This window comes from Taeniopygia guttata, chromosome Z (genome assembly GCF_048771995.1).
Source record: "Taeniopygia guttata chromosome Z, bTaeGut7.mat, whole genome shotgun sequence".
Taxonomy (NCBI): Eukaryota; Metazoa; Chordata; class Aves; order Passeriformes; family Estrildidae; genus Taeniopygia; species Taeniopygia guttata.
The window spans coordinates 34421248-34438236 of NC_133063.1; the positions used below are offsets into that span (position 1 = coordinate 34421248).

The 16989-nt window shown below is 39.6% G+C and overlaps 2 protein-coding genes across 2 annotated transcripts in view; one reads left to right on the plus strand and one right to left on the minus strand.

Moving 5' to 3' along the window:
* LOC140681933 (intraflagellar transport protein 74 homolog) overlaps positions 1–1900 on the minus strand; it is a 34517-nt gene extending 32617 nt beyond the window's left edge. Inside the window, exons 1-4 of the mRNA XM_072922650.1 lie at positions 1763–1900; positions 1174–1320; positions 576–711; positions 1–49 (exon numbers count right to left, since the gene is read on the minus strand). Of these exons, the coding sequence (XP_072778751.1) occupies positions 1–49; positions 576–711; positions 1174–1296 (308 nt within the window). The 5' untranslated portion in view covers positions 1297–1320; positions 1763–1900. The remainder of the gene's footprint in view (positions 50–575; positions 712–1173; positions 1321–1762) is intronic.
* A 50-nt stretch (positions 1901–1950) lies between these two features.
* LOC140681932 (phospholipase A-2-activating protein-like) overlaps positions 1951–16989 on the plus strand; it is a 57728-nt gene continuing 42689 nt past the window's right edge. Inside the window, 13 exon segments of the mRNA XM_072922646.1 lie at positions 1951–2192; positions 4283–4476; positions 5422–5522; positions 5606–5726; positions 7396–7563; positions 8640–8775; positions 9279–9448; positions 10916–11073; positions 12120–12127; positions 12129–12337; positions 14323–14391; positions 15981–16052; positions 16876–16977. Coding sequence (XP_072778747.1) covers positions 2044–2192; positions 4283–4476; positions 5422–5522; positions 5606–5726; positions 7396–7563; positions 8640–8775; positions 9279–9448; positions 10916–11073; positions 12120–12127; positions 12129–12337; positions 14323–14391; positions 15981–16052; positions 16876–16977 — 1657 coding nt within the window. The 5' untranslated portion in view covers positions 1951–2043.

A 16989-nucleotide genomic window follows, 5' to 3' on the forward strand; every position in this document is an offset into this window, starting at 1 on the left:
CTCAGCATGCCAAGGTAGTATGTTTTATCCATGATTTGTCTCTGAGAACCTGATGAAAGAAAGTGATATGATATTTTGTTCAAAAAACCCTTATTTAGATGAACTATCAATTAAGAAAACAATCTGCAAAATTTACATAAAAAATGTACAACTAATATCTTTTAGAGTCCCTATATGGTTATTATCTAATTTTTAAAAATAACTAAAAAATAATAAAAAAGAACATTTTTACACTGCTGTGAAGATAAACATTACCAATACAATATACAAATAGCTACTATGTAATAGAGTATCTTAAGTATTTGGTAGTGATGGAAGAAGATACAATAACCTTGTTCTATTATTTTGAATCATTTTGAAAGACATCTCAGTTACAGAAAAATGCTTATATTCTTTGGCTACCAAGAGTAATGACAGAAAGAGGGATGCTTTAATTTTCTCTTTCTTTTTGCTCTGCTTTTTAATGACAGCTTCACTCTGCAATTTATACAATGATGAAAAGCTTTCCTTGAAAACCTAAATATTCTTTCAAAATGTTTGCAGACATCTTGAGGGCTATTTTCAGTATAAAATACCTTTAATTGCAGTTTTTATTCCACTTAATCCCTGTTGAGTCACTGGGCGGTCTGCAACTTTAATCTGAGATGATAAGACTCCTCCAGGAGTCAAAGAGCCACTACGAGAACCAGGTCTTGCTGTACTAGGAGGTATCTATAAAAAAACACAAATGAAATATCTACCAAGTCTGAACTATTACTTTATTATCCTTAAGCAATTGCCAAAGCAGTTAAAAACTTCAGTTAGTCTCTACACTCTTTCTGTACGAATCTTTTAGCATTTACATCTCTTCAGGGAGACAATGCTTCAGATGAACATCTGCTGTAGAAGGTAAGGGATTACTTTTGAGCAGCTGTTCATTGTTCCATCTATCTGCAACATTAATGCTATTTCGGTCTCCCAGGTGAACTCTGGATGCTGGATGTCCCTGATCTCCTCCAGACAAGATTAGCAAAACTTTATACAAAACTGAAGTGTTAAATTCTTCTTAAAAAAGAACTTGTCCTCACTCTGGTCCTGGCACTAAAAAAATTATATTAGCAAAAAAAAAAAAAAACAACATAAAATCTAAATACATAAAAATTAATGATATATTTTTAATATTTTCTAACATACCGCTGTTCCTATTCTGCCTGCTGATGGAGTCCTTGATGAAGAGGCAGATCTCGATGAAGAGGTCAGTACTATTCCTGCTCTTGAAGCAGAACGAGCTAAGGGTGGTCTGTTACCGCTGGCCATATTTGTTTCCTTTTTAACTTCTCTCTGGTAAGAAAATAAATCATCATTTGATTTGCACAAGGTCCTTAAAAATATGAGAAACGGACTCTTTAAAGCATAACTCTTATTAGAATGTTACGGGAGTACGAGACAGCGGCAGGGTTCAGGAAGGACCACTTAACGTTCATGAGTAACGTGAGGCAGCGGTCTCTTTTCAGTGTTTAGTGAGCTCTCAGCTTATTCTTGTGACATTTATTGTTTCAGTATCTGAATGCAAATCTTTAATGAAACAAACTGGAATAGAGCAACTGGTGCAAATACTCATTCCGGTTATCTACAGAGGGTTGTAGCCATCACCCGTCACTACAGGAATCCCAAACTGCGCTATTCCTGACAAACCCCTACAGCTTTCGCCACCTCCAAAGGAGACTATCCCAGCAGCAAAGAGGCAGTGTCGCGACCGCCCGAGCGGGCCCTGTCCCCTCACCGTGCCCCTCAGCCACCGTCAGTCCCCGGGCAGCCGCCGTATCGCAGCAACCAGTGGCGCGGATATCGCGAGGGCCACAAATCTCGCTCCGGCCTGCCGTGCCCCCTAAAGACTACGACTCCCAGGGGGCCTGGCGAGAGAACAAGGGCGACACAACCACCTCCGTAGAGCGCGGTGCTTGCCGGGATAAGAAGTCTCGCGTTACGAGCCCCGTGACGACACTTCTGGCACGACTTCCGGTGGCGTTGCGGCCTGTGCTGTGTCAGACCGGCACTGCTGCCATGGCGGGTGAGGGCAGCATGTTCCGGCTGCGCTGCTCCCTGCTTGGGCACGGGCAGGACGTGCGGGGCCTCACACGTGGCCTCTTTCCTGAAGGCAGCTTTGTGTCCGTCTCGCGGGACAGAACGGCGCGTCTCTGGGTCCCTGACGGGTGAGTGCTGGGCCGCGGCGGAGAGCATGGAGGTGGCGCCGCAGTGATTCCGCGCGGCCGTGTCCCGCCGAGTTCGTGTATACAGCTGAGTTCGCCTTAGGGGTTGCCAGCAGATTCGGTGGGGCCGAGGGAGGTGGAGGGCAGTGGGAGCCTGTTTGCAGGAGGTGTTCGTGGTTGACGTTGTCAGTTTCATCGAATCACGTTAGGGGTTTAGAAGGGACCTTCAGGATTATATAGTCCTAGTCCTTCAGCCACAGGCAGGGACACCATTCACCAGAAGAGTTTGCTCAGAGCCCCATCCATCCTGGCCTTGAGCACTTCCGAGGATGGGGAATCCACAAATTCTCTGTGGGCCCTTTAGATACTGGAAGGTTGCTATGAGGTCTCCATGCTATTTTCTCTTTTCCAGGCGGAGCAAACCCAACTTCTTCATACCTTTGGGGAAAGCAGTTTGTTTTTAAGCAGTGTGCTGTACATCCATGTTTAGTGCTTTAGAAATGGTAACAATGTCAGTAGTTCTAGGCATCCTTTTTTCTAGGTGGTATTGATAATGTTGCTTCTACCTCATGGTGTTCAGTGCCCAAATAATCCTGCTAAGTAACAGTACTGCTATTTTGACAGTAAGGCAGTGTGCTTTGAATGTTTAAAAAAACCCCATTCTTTCTCACTCTTGCTAAGCCAGCTTTGTAAAATATAAAATGGAATATGAACAAAAAAATGTACAGAAAATTAAATAAACAAAGACATAGAAAAAGAAAAAAATACCCCGAGATTAATTTTTCTGATGCTTATGTTGCACAGGGTTGTCGCCTACTGAATTTGTGTAGTTGAATTCTCAAAGTGAATTTTTCAGCATATTATTAGCTTGACCAGAAATAGACCAGATACACTGCTAAGCAATGTGTATAGGAGATGTGGGGTATTGCTGGAAGCTACAGGATGTGCCTCCTCCCCATACTATAGTTTTGTATTGTGATAGTTACTAGGCATAAATATTCTTCCCATTGCCTTCATGTGAAATATAAATAATTGGCAAATTTGTCTTTGTATTGAACTCTGGACCTCTTTGACTGAGGTGAAGGAAAACTAAGTGGGTCTTATTATGTCTGTCATCACATGAGAAAGAACTTGCTAAATTGCAGAGAAATTTGCAGCAGGAAAGAAATTCTAGTTCTAAACCATAGTTTTCAAGAACTTTGTAAGGAAGAAGATGTAACTTAGTTGTATCAACTTAAAATGTTGATATTGATTATCCCTTTCTCCTTTGAAGGCTCAGGGACTACAGTAGTCAGGGTTCAGTGGGTGAGCACGGTGCTGTGTGCTGTTTTGGTTCTGCTTTTCCAAGAAGATATGTTGCCTTCTGTGATTTGTTCTATGTGCCCTAAGGTGAGATATTTTAGAGTCTAGAAGAGTATTGTGATTTCCTTACATATTTCAAGCTTGCCAAGCATTAGGGTTTGAAGGATAACAGTATGAGAACTTGTGTTTTTGAGGGTGGGGAACAAACACAAGAAAACAAAACAAGCACACAGCACCACAACCTGCATATTTAGTCTATGGGAATAAATAGCTTTTTTCAGTTAGTGCTGTAACTAATGAGATTGCCTCACGGTGAAGAAATGAGGGTGCTGGTTGAGTTAGTTATGGTCTGTATAACTTTTATTCCTCTATAGTACTCTTAATGAAGAGATAGTGAATACACTTGGCAGGCATTAAACTTCATCTGTGTGCTCTTACTTTAGTGTGTACTTGGATATACGTTTGAGTTTTCAGACAAAAAAAAAGATGCCATAAAGAAAAACTGTAGCTATTTCTGATGAAATTTGGCATAGTGCTTGCCAATGAGCAAGAAAAAAACAAAAGTCCTTCCAGGCCTACTACTGCATTGAAAAATAAGTGGACAGCTTTACTATTGTGTACGGGGAGGAATTCTGGAATGTAATTTTTGTCTTAAATTTCATTATTTCTAGGTCATCCATAGTACTTATGCAGTACAAGGCAAGCATAGTTATTGATTAAAGAACTCTAATTTACTCAAATAAAGTACTGTTTCTGTCATGATTCTAAACTGATTATCATCTGTGTTTAAGTCTTAACAGGGGTTTTACTGAGATGCACTGTATGAGTGGCCACTCAAATTTTGTATCATGCGTGTGCATCATACCTCCAAGTGACATCTATCCTCGTGGGCTGATTGCAACTGGTGGCAATGATCATAATATTTGCATTTTCACAGTTGACAACCCAGCTCCTCTTTATGTCCTTAAGGGTCATAAAAACACAGGTATGTAGTAATTGTACTGTGGAGTTTTTTAAGTTAACATGACTTATTACAGAGGAAATGAAACAGAATTTATAAAACTCAATTTTGATTTATGTGGTATATAATGTAGCAAACTGTTTAGTTATGTCCTCCACAAATATGATTTTATAATCTTAATTCATGCAGTGACCATTCATTGCAAGGACTTCCAAGTTTATCCTCATGAATGTTTGAACTTTCACTGTCTCTCTGAATTCCTGGGAGTTCACAGAATGATTACACTTTTGTCAAGAATTGCACTTTTAAGAAGCAGTTCATTCTACATGTGTTATTTTTGTGTCAAAACTGATACAAGAAGAAAAAAATGAGCTTCCTTAATAAACTTCCTCTGCCCATTTTGTTACTTAGATGGGTATTTAATATTAATTAGTGCTTTAAATACAGAGCTTTACACTGGGTCACTGGAACATTTGCAGATTACCTTTCTACTAAATCTTTGAATGTCACCAAAGTTTCTTGGGGTAGTATTTTGCCTTCCAAGAAGGTAAGCTGAGTATTTTTTGTATTAAATAACTTGTTGAAGACATAAATGAATACTATAGACAAAACTTTTCTTTCTCTTGAAAACTACACATTTACATTGAGTGTCTTGACTAGTTATCTCACATGTTTGTCATCATATTCTAGTCCAAGAGAAGAGATCTGTAACTGAGAGAAATTTAAAAATATGAGTGGCAAAAATATTTCAAGTTTTTAAACCTAAAATTTAAGAGAATTTTAAGCAATTTCTTTCTAGGTTGCAATGCAATTACAGTTCACTTAATTCTTCTCTAGACTCCTCAACACTAAATATGCTGCTAATACCAAATAAATCGTCTTAAATTAATCTCTTGAAATTGCTGGCATAAGATTTGTGGCAGTCCAAGATACTTGTCATTCAAGTTCTATCTTAAATGTTCATTCCAGTTTGCAGCCTTTCATCTGGGAAATTTGGCACATTATTAAGTGGATCATGGGATACCACAGCAAAAGTTTGGTTGAATGACAAATGTATGATGACATTACAGGTATGAAGTTCCTCTACCTCAATATGAAATAACTACTCTGAATTGGATTCTGACAAGACTTAACAATGTTGGGTTTTTCGCAGGGTCACACAGCTGCAATATGGGCAGTGAAGATACTTCCTGAACAGGGATTAATGTTGACTGGGTCTGCTGACAAAACTATAAAACTGTGGAAGGCAGGCAGATGTGAAAGAACATTCACTGGTAAATGTTGCTGCAGTTGATAATTTCGTTGGTGTGGTCTGTCCTTGTTAAAAGAGAACAAACGTTAAAATCTTACAAAAACAATCTTTAGGCAGGATTTTTAAGGTCTTGAAGTAGTTGTATGCCCATGTCGTGGTTTGACACGGAAGAAAATTTGACATGGAAGTTGGAGTCAAACTAATCAGTAGTCAGGTTTGGAAATTAGTACCTGGAGTGGCTACTGAAGGCTGGACACGCTTCTGAGAACACAGAGGGGTTCGAAGTAAGAACTTATGGAACTGCCCCTTTAGTTCCAGTCAGAGTGCAGTGCAGACTTTTCCCTGCCCAGCGACGGGCTGGGTGGGGGAAGGGGAGCCATGCGGCCCAGGCTGAGGTAGGCTGAAGGGTGGAGGGACTGGAACCAGACCAGCTCCTGGGGACTGAAGGGTGGAGGAAGGCCGAGATTTCTTTGCTTCCCCCCACCCCAACCCTTCACGAGATAGCTTGAAGATGCTTAGAAATTCTCTGGCTGAGAAGAAAGAGAAAGAGGGGAATGTGTGGGAACTGGAGTCTGAGCTGAGATTTCAGCCGGCCAGGGAGTCAAGACTTTTTAACTCTTCCTAGGGAAATGAAAGCTTTGTCAAATACTACTCTTCCTTAGTTTGAAAGAGAAGAAGAGAGACAGTTTGGGACCTGAGATGTTCGAGAAATTCTAGGTGGGAAGAGATGATGGAGTGGCTTTTTGCTGGACTTTTCTTGCTAGCCATAGACTGAACTAATTTCTCCTGCAACAGAGACTGCATTTTTAGGGGGATGCAATGGTAGGCCAAGAAACCTGCTTGAGTGACTACCAGCACAAGAATGGAGTGAACAGAGAAAAGCTGAGGAGAGTGTGGTGATACCCTCTGTCTTCAGGAAGATGAAGATCTTTGTTCTTAGACCTTCAGCCCCAGGGGAAAACAGGAGGGACTGTGGTCCCAAAAATGAGAAACTGAACTGTTGTTTTTCTTTAGTCCTTGGCAAAACATCTTTAAAAAGAAACCCTATGAGTCTGTCCATGTGCAGTGGTGAGAGCACTGTAACATAGAAAAGAGAGTATCACACTGGCAGATTTTCTCTGGGTGATGCCATGTGTGACATGGAAACAAAAGAAGTGACAATTGTGTTTCCTGGGGGTCTGGTGCAAGAGAGACTCCTCTCTCCCTTGATGGACTGAGTATTGATTATATTGAAGGGTGATAACTTGATTAAGGGTCCAAGTTGTGTCTCACTGTAGTTTGTTGGAGTTAGGTGGGGGGAGGAGGAATGTTGTAGAAAGTTTTCATTTTGGATTTATGGTGTGGTTTTTTTTTTTTTTTCCTTTTATCATAGTAATAAAGTTTTTTCCCTTTGTTATTAGTCTTAAGCCTGCTCTGCTCTGTTCTGGATTGCATCTCACAACATTCATTTAGGAAAGTACATTTTTATAGAGGCACTGGCATTGTGCCAGCGTCAAACTATAACAGCCCAGAAGCCACATGACTTCTAAAAAATTAGGATATTTTTCAGATAATTGTGAGAAATTAAATTTTTTTCTAACTGTTCCCACGAGGATTAGTTACTTGGATTTAGATGTGAGCTATACAAAAGTGGTATACTGCTGCTAATGGAGACAATAACTGCATTAAAATTTTCTCTTCCTTTTGTAAAGGACATGAAGATTGTGTGAGAGGTTTAGCTATTCTCAGTGAAATGGAGTTCCTTTCCTGTGCTAATGATACTAGTGTTCGAAGGTGGCAGATCTCTGGCGAGTGTCTGCAGGTGTATTATGGACATACAAATTATATATACAGCATCTCTGTCTTCCCTCGATGTAAAGGTAGGATTCTTTCCTGACTGTTACACAACAGTCATCAAAATGAAATGGCAGGGTGTGTATACTGGTGTTCTGTGCCACTGCTGCAACTAAAGAAAACCAGTAGCATTTAATTTTTTTTCTTACACCTATGTAAATAGATGAAAAAATACATTTTTCTTTACATCTATGTAAATAGATGAAAAAATACATTGAGATTGACTCCAAGTTGCACTACTGTCAAAATTGCTCTGGCAGTATGTAGTATAAAAGGTCCTGGGTTAGGGCTAAGTGAAAGCTTAAGCAAAACTTAGATTAAGCAGTAGGCAAAACTATTATCTTAGCTGCCACCTGTATTTCAGCGCTTTTGCAGAGTAGTAAAATACTAATGTGTGGCATGCCAGTTTGAGATAATGTAAATTTAGATACTTCCACAATGTGCATTAATGTAGTTTAGGTTAAGAATTTTATGTTTTGAGGCTTAATTACATTTGTTTTCTGAGTTAGAGATTTAGAGGTTCAGAACTAACTGTTGAGCCAGTTGCAGAAGAAATTCCAAGTCAGTGACATTTGTGTGGCGTATGGGACACTTGCACATTTGTTCAACAGGTAAAGTGTGTATATATGGGTTGATGCATATATTGTAGATATCCTACAATTCCTTAAAATTCCTCATTGAGGAGTTCCTAGACATTTGAAAATGCTTTATGTCTGTTTCCTGATAAAGCAGGCTTACCTTCCAAAACTCAATGAAACAAATGTGAACCTATGCAAGTATAGAGCAAGATGAAACTATGATGATTATAAAATTGTTCAAGCCCTTTAAAGGATGAAGTGATCTTTTTTGTCTTGGGCACAGTTTTATTCACTGTCTGGCTGGTTAATCTGCAATTTATGCATTTTGGATTTTTTGAGAAGTCAAGTGAGCAGTGGATTTCTTTTTGCTCCCTACTTGTAATTGAGAGAAGGACTAAATTGCCGAAGGGTTCTTTTACTGTTGTGAATTTTAGATACCCAGTTTCAGAATGGCATCCGCACATCCGCAATCACAGTATGCAAAAAATATACTTCAAAAGTTTTTTATATCTTTTTATTTTCAGATTTTGTGACAACTGGAGAGGATAGATCTCTTAGAATCTGGAAACAAGGGGAATGTGCTCAAACAATCAGACTCCCAGCTCAGTCTGTATGGTGCTGCTGTGTCTTAGACAATGGTGACATTGTAGTTGGTGCAAGGTATCCCAAGTTTTACTTTCAGTATATTTGTAGATCCAAATCTGACATTCCTTGAAGAAATTACAGCATCGCTTTGGATGTCAGTTTCATTTGTATTTAAAAATAAAGCCATCAAAGTGTGTGTATGTGTTAAATTTAAACATACACTACACTTCATCCAAGAAGTATTTTTTAATGTCATTTGCAGAGTTAGAGTGAGTTCTTGGAAATGTGGTAAATCATGAATAGACATAAGAATAAATTTAGTAAGCATGGCATAAAGAACTCTTTTGAAAGGTGTATTGTATCTTGATTTTAAAATTATTCTGAAGCCAGGGTTACCTGCTTGGTTCCTTCTCTATATGGTTTTAGTATCAGAGTGAATTCATTTCATCATAATAATTGGGAGGGGCAGTTGGAAATAGTGATGGTTTTTTGTGACACAGAAGACACCATTAGAATTTATGCAGTCATTGTGATATTTAAAATAGTATTTCTATTTGAATGTTTTTTTCTCTGTTCAGTGATGGAATTATAAGGGTGTTTACAGAGTCCTTGGAACGTACAGCAAGTGCTGAGGAGATTCAGGCATTTGAAAATGAGCTTGCCCAAGCATCCATTGACCCTAAAACTGGTGATTTAGGAGATATCAATGCTGATGACCTTCCTGGAAGAGAACACCTTAAGGATCCTGGTAAGTTATTGTACTTCTGTCGTATTAGAGGTGCTTCCAAATCTTGGTGTGAGGTATTGAAGCTTCTGATGGTTTCCAAACTTAAAGCTTTAATCCCTTTTGATAGGGAAGGAAATGGCTTAATTTTGCTCTAGTATCCTTTCACAGATTCTTCTGGAAATGGGACTCAAGGTTTTTTTATGTTTTGGGGATTTTTTTATTCTCCTAGGAGATAATTTAGAAAAAGGTGGAATTGATGCTATAGTATGTTTGAGATGTTTTCTATCTGTTCTGCCAGCTGTACCAAGAGTATGTGAAACAGGTAATTTGTAAAAGGATTACTGAATGTGCAGGTTTTTTTCTTAATAAAAGTAGAAATGCAAATTTTCTGCTTTAGCTTTTGGCTTGAAAGATAGTCTTGATGGGCTTGGTTCACACTTTGTAGGTACTTGAGAGGCTCTTGAGAATGCAGTAGAAGCAGTAGTAAACATTATTCTTAGAGAGACAAATACTTTTTCTCAAGGTGAAGTAACCAGTGACTTCAGCCCTTGGCTATGATCAGGAAGTGGCATAGATCTTACATCAGTGTGAAACTTTGCATCTTGTTAGACTATGGGAGAATATCACTTTCCTTAATTGTCATCTCACTGAGAAGCTGATAAACTTCTGAAGTACTGAACCTAAGTATTGGTTTGGCCACTTAGTCTGCTGGCAGATACTATTATCATAATTGTAAAATGATCATTAAGATTGCTGCTGTTCTTGTTGTGAGACATAGCATTTTGTCTGGTTTTCGCTGGGATAGAGTTGATTTTCTCCATAGTAGCTAATATGGGGCTGTGTTTTGGATTTGTGCTTGAAAACGGGGCTTGATAACACAGGGCTGATAACACAGGGCTGTTTTGTTATTGCTGAGCAGGGATAACACAGAGCCAGTGCTTTTGCTGCTCCTCACCAATCCCACCAGCGAGGAGGCTGGGGGTGTGCAGAGAGCTGGGAGGGGACAGCTGACCCCAGCTGACCCAAGGGATATCCCATATGATTCAGCATATAGACTAGGGGGAAGAAGGAATCAAGGCGGGGATGTTTGGAATGTTGGTGTTTGTCTTTTCAAGTAACTGTTGAGCCTGATGGAGCCTTGCTTCTCTGGAGACAGCTGAACACCTGCCTGCCCTTGGAAGGTGGTGTCTGAATTCCTTGTTGTGCTTTGCTTTTGCTGTAGTTTTTGATTTACCTTTTTAATTGTATCTTAATTGCCAAATTTTTCACTTCTATTCATCTGTTTCTTTCCTGCACCCCAACCATGAGGTCAGTGAGTGTGTCTGTGTGGTGCTTAGTTGCCATCTGGGATTAAACCATATATCTACTTAATTCTGAGAACTTCAAGTGTTGAACTGTTTTAAAAATTTTTATGCTGACCACCATTTGAATATGTTTCTCTCCTAAAGTAAATCATATCCTTGAAATTGTTTGAACTCCTGCCTACAGGAACAAGAGATGGACAGACACGGCTTATTAAAGATAATGGGAAAGTAGAAGCATATCAGTGGAGTGTTAGTGAAGAAAGATGGATAAAGATCGGTGATGTTGTTGGTTCTTCTGGAGCCACACAACAAATGTCTGGAAAAATTTTATTTGAAGGAAAGGTATATGCAAACTTTAATTTGTTTCATTCTTTTGTAAGTAACTGGTCTTTGTTCAGATAAAATATCATTTAGAAAACAGGAACTTTTTTGTTACCTTTGATCTCGGAGGTAGAAATGTAAGTAAGTACAGTCTACTTTATTACTTATGAAACACATTTTGTAAAATGAGCAAGCCAATAGACACTAATTACTTTGGAGAAAGGTAAACTATTAGTAGAGAAATTGTCAAGTTCTGTTGTATTTACTGTTAATGAGGTTGAGAAGTTAGTTTTAATATCCTTCCCAAAGGAAATGAACTTTATGATTTACAATGCCAGGCTTACCTAAAATGTTAGATGCCTGACCTTCTCTACTGCATCTCTATAGTGACTACTGAACCTAAAGACAGGTAAGCTGACCTAAAGACATATATGCTGAAAAATATTTCCTTTACTGAAATCTATGCAGAAAAGCTTGTCAGGTTCCACCACAGAAAAAATGCCTCCAAGATACTGATTTTCACTCTCACAGATTTTAAAGAAACATTAGGAAATTGTTTGCTAGAATTAGAAGTATGCTTTTAGGACTGAAATGTCTTGAAGTATCTGATTGCTCTGTAGCTTTGGAGGGAGACAGAGGTATCATGAGAGTGACCTTATGCATCTTTATTTTGTAATATATCTGTACACACATTTTAATGATAGGTTGTTTTACTCTGCTCTTCTTGAGCAGAGACTTCTGGAAAATACAGGTTTAAGTCTGTCATGGTTTTGGCTGAGACAGAGTTCAAACTCTTAGCAGTTGGTGCAATGCTGTGTGTTTTGCATATAGTATAGCAACAGTGTTACAACACACTGATGTTTTGGCTGTTGCTAAGTAATGTTTAGTGTTTAGCCTAATCAGCAAATGTTTACTTGCAGTCTCTCAGGAGAATATTGCTCATATGTTCTGTAAGTAACAGTGTTTTAAGTTTTTAGGCTTAGATCTGGGCCCCTGCATTTAATACATCATTATATTAAAAGTGCTGAAAGACTTCTAATGTGTTTTTATTTTTATTCCACTTAAAGGAATATGACTGTTTTCACCATTGATGTAAATGAAAATGGGCCTTCCTACAAACTGCCATATAACATCACTGATGATCCTTGGCTGACTGCATACAACTTCCTGCAAAAGCATGATCTAAATCCTATGTTTCTGGATCAGGTGGCCAAGTTTATTATGGACAACACTAAGGGGCAAACACTGTTGAGTACAAGTAATCAATTTTCAGATCCATTTACAGGTAAATATTTTAAACTTAAGTGATAATATTAGATACTCCTCCAGGTTTTATGTCTTCAGCACACTTGTTGAGGATGCACTCTGAATGATCTTCCACACGATCATTAGTGAAGATGTGAAGCAGGACTGGATGGGTACGCCACCAGTGGCTGGCTTCCAGTAGATGTTGCACTGATCACCATCCTCTGGCTGTGGTTGTTCCATCAGTTTTAAATCCATTCCACTTTCATAGAATCATTAAGATTGGAATATTGAGTTGAGCCATTAGCTGATCATTCCATGTTCACCTCTAAATCGTATCCCCATACCCACATAGTTCTTTAGATACTTGTGGATACTTCAGGGATGATGACTCAGACACTTCCCTGGGCAGCCTATTCCAATCCCTGACCACCCTTCCAGTAGATCTAATCCAGTACATATCTAATCTAAACCTTTCTTGGTGCAGCTTGAGACCATTTCTTCACATCCTGTCACTTGTTACTGGGAGAAGAGACTGACTCCCACCTCAGTACCTTTCAAATAGTTACAGAGAGCAGTAAGATCCACCTGTACCACTTAAACAACCCTGGTTCCTTCAGCTGTTTCTCATAAGACCTGTGCTCCCGACCCTTCACAAGCTCCATTGCCCTTCTCTGGACTTGCTCCAGTAATCTCAGTGTGTTCAGTGTCATGAGGGGCCCAGAACTTATCACAGGATTTGAGGTGTGGCCTCACCAGGGCCAAGTACAGAGGGACAGTCACTGCCCTGGTCCTGCTGGGATAAAAGCCAAGATACTATTGTCCTTCTTGGCCACATATGCATACGCCTGCATTAGGGTCAGGCAGATAATGATCAGCAGTGCCAGGTCCTTTTCTGTGGGGCAGCTTTGCAGTCACTGCCCCTAGGCTGTATCTCTGCATGGGGTTGTTGTGACCCTGGGGCAGGACCCAGCACTTGGCTTGGTTGAAACTCTTGGAATTGTCTGCCCAGGCAGACTTCAGTATTTTAGCTCTTGAACTTCTTCTGCAGATATTTTCATATCCTTAAATAATTGAAGAAGAAGGCACAGATAATTCTGAGGGAAAAAAAAAAAAAAAAAAAAAGAAAAATCGACATCAAAATTCTAATTTAGGCAGTTGTATTTTTCAGTCCAGTCTTTTTTTTTTTTTTTACGGTTTAGGAAAGATCCAGTTTTCATACATTAAGTGCCAGATACTGTTAAGGTAATTAATAAAATACAAAAATTTAGCCAGAGAATTAATCAAAATGTAGTGAAATACATAAATTACCTTTTTCAGGCAGGAAAGAACTAGAACAAGTTGATTACTGATGAGCTAAACCATGTTAATCAATCATATCCTGCTTATCACATTTACAAAACAAACGAATTCAATTAATTTCACAAAGATTAATTTAAGAACAAAATAGCATTAAAATAATTAAGCTAAATATTTTTCTTGCAAGAGACTGGAAATGGGAATACAGGCTTGTCAATTTATATGTAACTGAGAGCTGCAGTTGTCACAGAAGTAATTAAGTTGGAAAAGACATCTGAGAGTGAGTCTAACCTATGACTGAATACCACCATGTCAACTAGACCATGGTACTAAGAGCCACGTATTCAGTCTTCCCTTAAACACCTCCACCACCTCCCTGGTCAGCTCATTCCAATATCTAATCACTCTTTCTATGAAGAAATTCTTCATGTCTGCCTTAAATCTCCCCTGGTGCAATTTAGGGCTGTGCCCTCTCCTCCTGTCCAGTGGTTGCTTGGGAGAAGAAGCCAGTCTCCAGCTGTCTTCAGCCTCCTTTCAGGGAGTTGTAGAGTGAGATAAGGTGTCCCCTGAGCCTTCTCTTCTCCAGGCTAAACAACCCCAAGCTCCCTCAGCCACTCCTCATAGGATAGGCACTCCAGACCTTTCACCAGCTTTGATACCTCTCTCTGGATTTGAATAACATCAAGGTGTGTTTAATAGTCATTGCTTTTCTCACTGTTTGACTAGGTGCTGGACGTTATGTTCCAGGCTCTTCATCTGGATCGAGTACAATACCTGGGGCAGACCCATTTACAGGTAATGAAAAATTTATATTTATCTGGCTAGCACTTAAGATACGCATGAGTCAAGTAGTATTCTGTTGCATCCCATGTTTAGCACCAGACAGCTGTTTTTTGCAGTTCTCTGGGGCAGATGTGTGGAACAACCTGGTAAGGTGGGCTCTGACACTGCAAAGCATACCGAGATCTGTTCAGCAGAGCTAAGCCCTCTGCTGTTGGGTCTGCCTCAAGTCACTCTGTCCACTGCAGCAGAAGAATAAGGACCTTTTGTTTTGCCAGACTTCACATTTATGAACCACACAAGATTGGGTATATTCATAGAAGTAGTTTTCTGTTTTCATTTTTCGTGGTTTTTTTACATGAGCTTTATCGGTACCATCCTCCCTGTATTTTAGATTCTCATCCTCACTGGTATAGCTATTGTAAAGTCCTTCTCACTAGTTTAGCAGTCTTGTCTGCAAAAACATTCCCAGGTCCAGCCCTGCATTGTCAGACTTCTCCCATCCCTGATTAGTAGCTCCTGCTCCTCAAATAGGTTCTTGTAATCACTTGACGCCAAAATCTTGTCTGCAAAACCAGCCATGCAGTGAGTTGCTGACTCACTTGATGAGTCCATTTCTATTCAAGCATTTTTGCTTTGTTCAAAGCAACAAAGAAACGCCCTGCACTTTTCATCATTGTTCTCAGAGCTTTTTAATCATTCTTGATATCCTCCAAGACCTCCTTGGAAAACCATTGATTACCATGTGGAAGAGTAGCAGAATAACAGTCTGAAGGCCAGGCAAGGCTTGGCAGTGTCTCTGTGGCATCCTGAATCCTTGCCCCAGCACACACGTACCTCCCAAGCTACCAGGCCATATGCATAGGCAGGTGCCTCCTATCCTGCAGGAGGTTATTCTGCTTCCCTTCTGCTGCTTGCCTTTCCTGCTTTTGCCAACATGAGGTGCAGTCTAACATGGCTCCTAACACATCACTGCTGAATGTTTGTCCACACCAGTGCCAGGGTGCTCACTCCCTGCTCTGCAGTTGCAGATCTACAGGTAGCAGAAACCTTTATGCTGTTACAAAAACTCACAGCCTTCAGTCTTCCCAATCTTGACAGTCTTTCTGTGTCTAGCTGTTTCTCCTCCATGGCTTTTGTGGCTCTGTGGTCGCTGCAAATGGAGGCCTCACTGAGACCTCAGTTGCAGGAGAGTCCAACTCCCACAGAAGAACCACTCTTGGCTCAGACACAAAGAAAGTCAAGGCCAGGGCAGTGGATCCTCCTGCTGGAACTTGTCATGGATAAGGTATCTGCTGTGCTGAAGCTCTCTTCACCTGTGAGTGCAAGAGATCCTACTGTGTCTCACAGTGATGACACAGTGTCTCCCAGCTGTGGGCTCACTTAGCTTGTGAATGCTATCACCACCAACATCTTCCCACAGGCATGGATTTAATCCATAAAAAAGTGTTGAACTTTGAATCCTTAAAAGAATTACTACTTTGTAATTCTTTTAGTGCAGAAAAATCCCTTTTAATAGTCTTGTTTGAAAAGTAGTAACTAAATACAGGTATACATTACCTCTTTATTGGTGGTGGTGTTTAAAAACTTTACATCTTTGTTAGGCGCTGGTCGCTATGTTCCTGGTTCAGTGTCAAATGCAGTACCTCCAGCAGGCGGGGTTGATCCATTTATGGGTAAGAGACAATGTCTGCCAGTGAAAAATGTTCCTAATTGTTAGGTTTGGTTTTTTTCCTCTGACATGAATTCTGCATTGATGCAAAATTCATACTATATTAAAAATAGCAGATTGAAGCTGCTTATACTCTGAAATTAATCATAAAATAGGGATAACAGAGCCTTCCTTTGCATGCAGGAATCATGCACACAAGCTTTACAATGTATAATAATAATCTGAGAGGATTATTGATCTCCTAGTATTTATGTTGTTGATCAGAAAAACTGATGCATAGCTAATGAGCGTTATACAATATCAGCGACCTGTGAGTTTAGGAAATCATTATAGGTGATGATAAAAGCTTTATATTGCTCCTTAAAAAAGACATTTCAGGCTACTATTGCATGGGCCATAACTTGGTCATATCTGCAAATCTTCTAATACGTAAACACTTTCATTATGAAAATAATAAAATTACAAGATTTCAGGGGCAAGGGAGATATTTTTCCTAAAAAGACCCGTGCCATTTTCATGTATTAACTACAACAGCCTTGCTATAAGTGACTGTGTATTTAATTCACATAATTAAGAAATGACTGTTAATAATTTCGACTTGTAAACTTTTACATGAGGGGGAACAGTTTGTGAAGGTTATGCTTTCATTTTTAACCTCTGAATGTAAAAGTAATGTAAGGAATGACAGCTATTTGCATAGACATTCAGGGTTTTTTTGAGAGATATTTTTCTGAGTAACATCCAGCAGTATAGAGTTACTGCTAGGATATCATTCTGTATCAGACACCTTGGTACACTGTTGAATGCTCTGTATTGCCCTTCTTTAGGAATAGGTGCCTACCAGTCAGCTGCAGCTAAAGTTGAAAATATTTATTTTCCGAAGAAGGATGCTGTCACCTTTGACCAGGCCAATCCTACGCAGATACTGGGTCAGTGTTTTA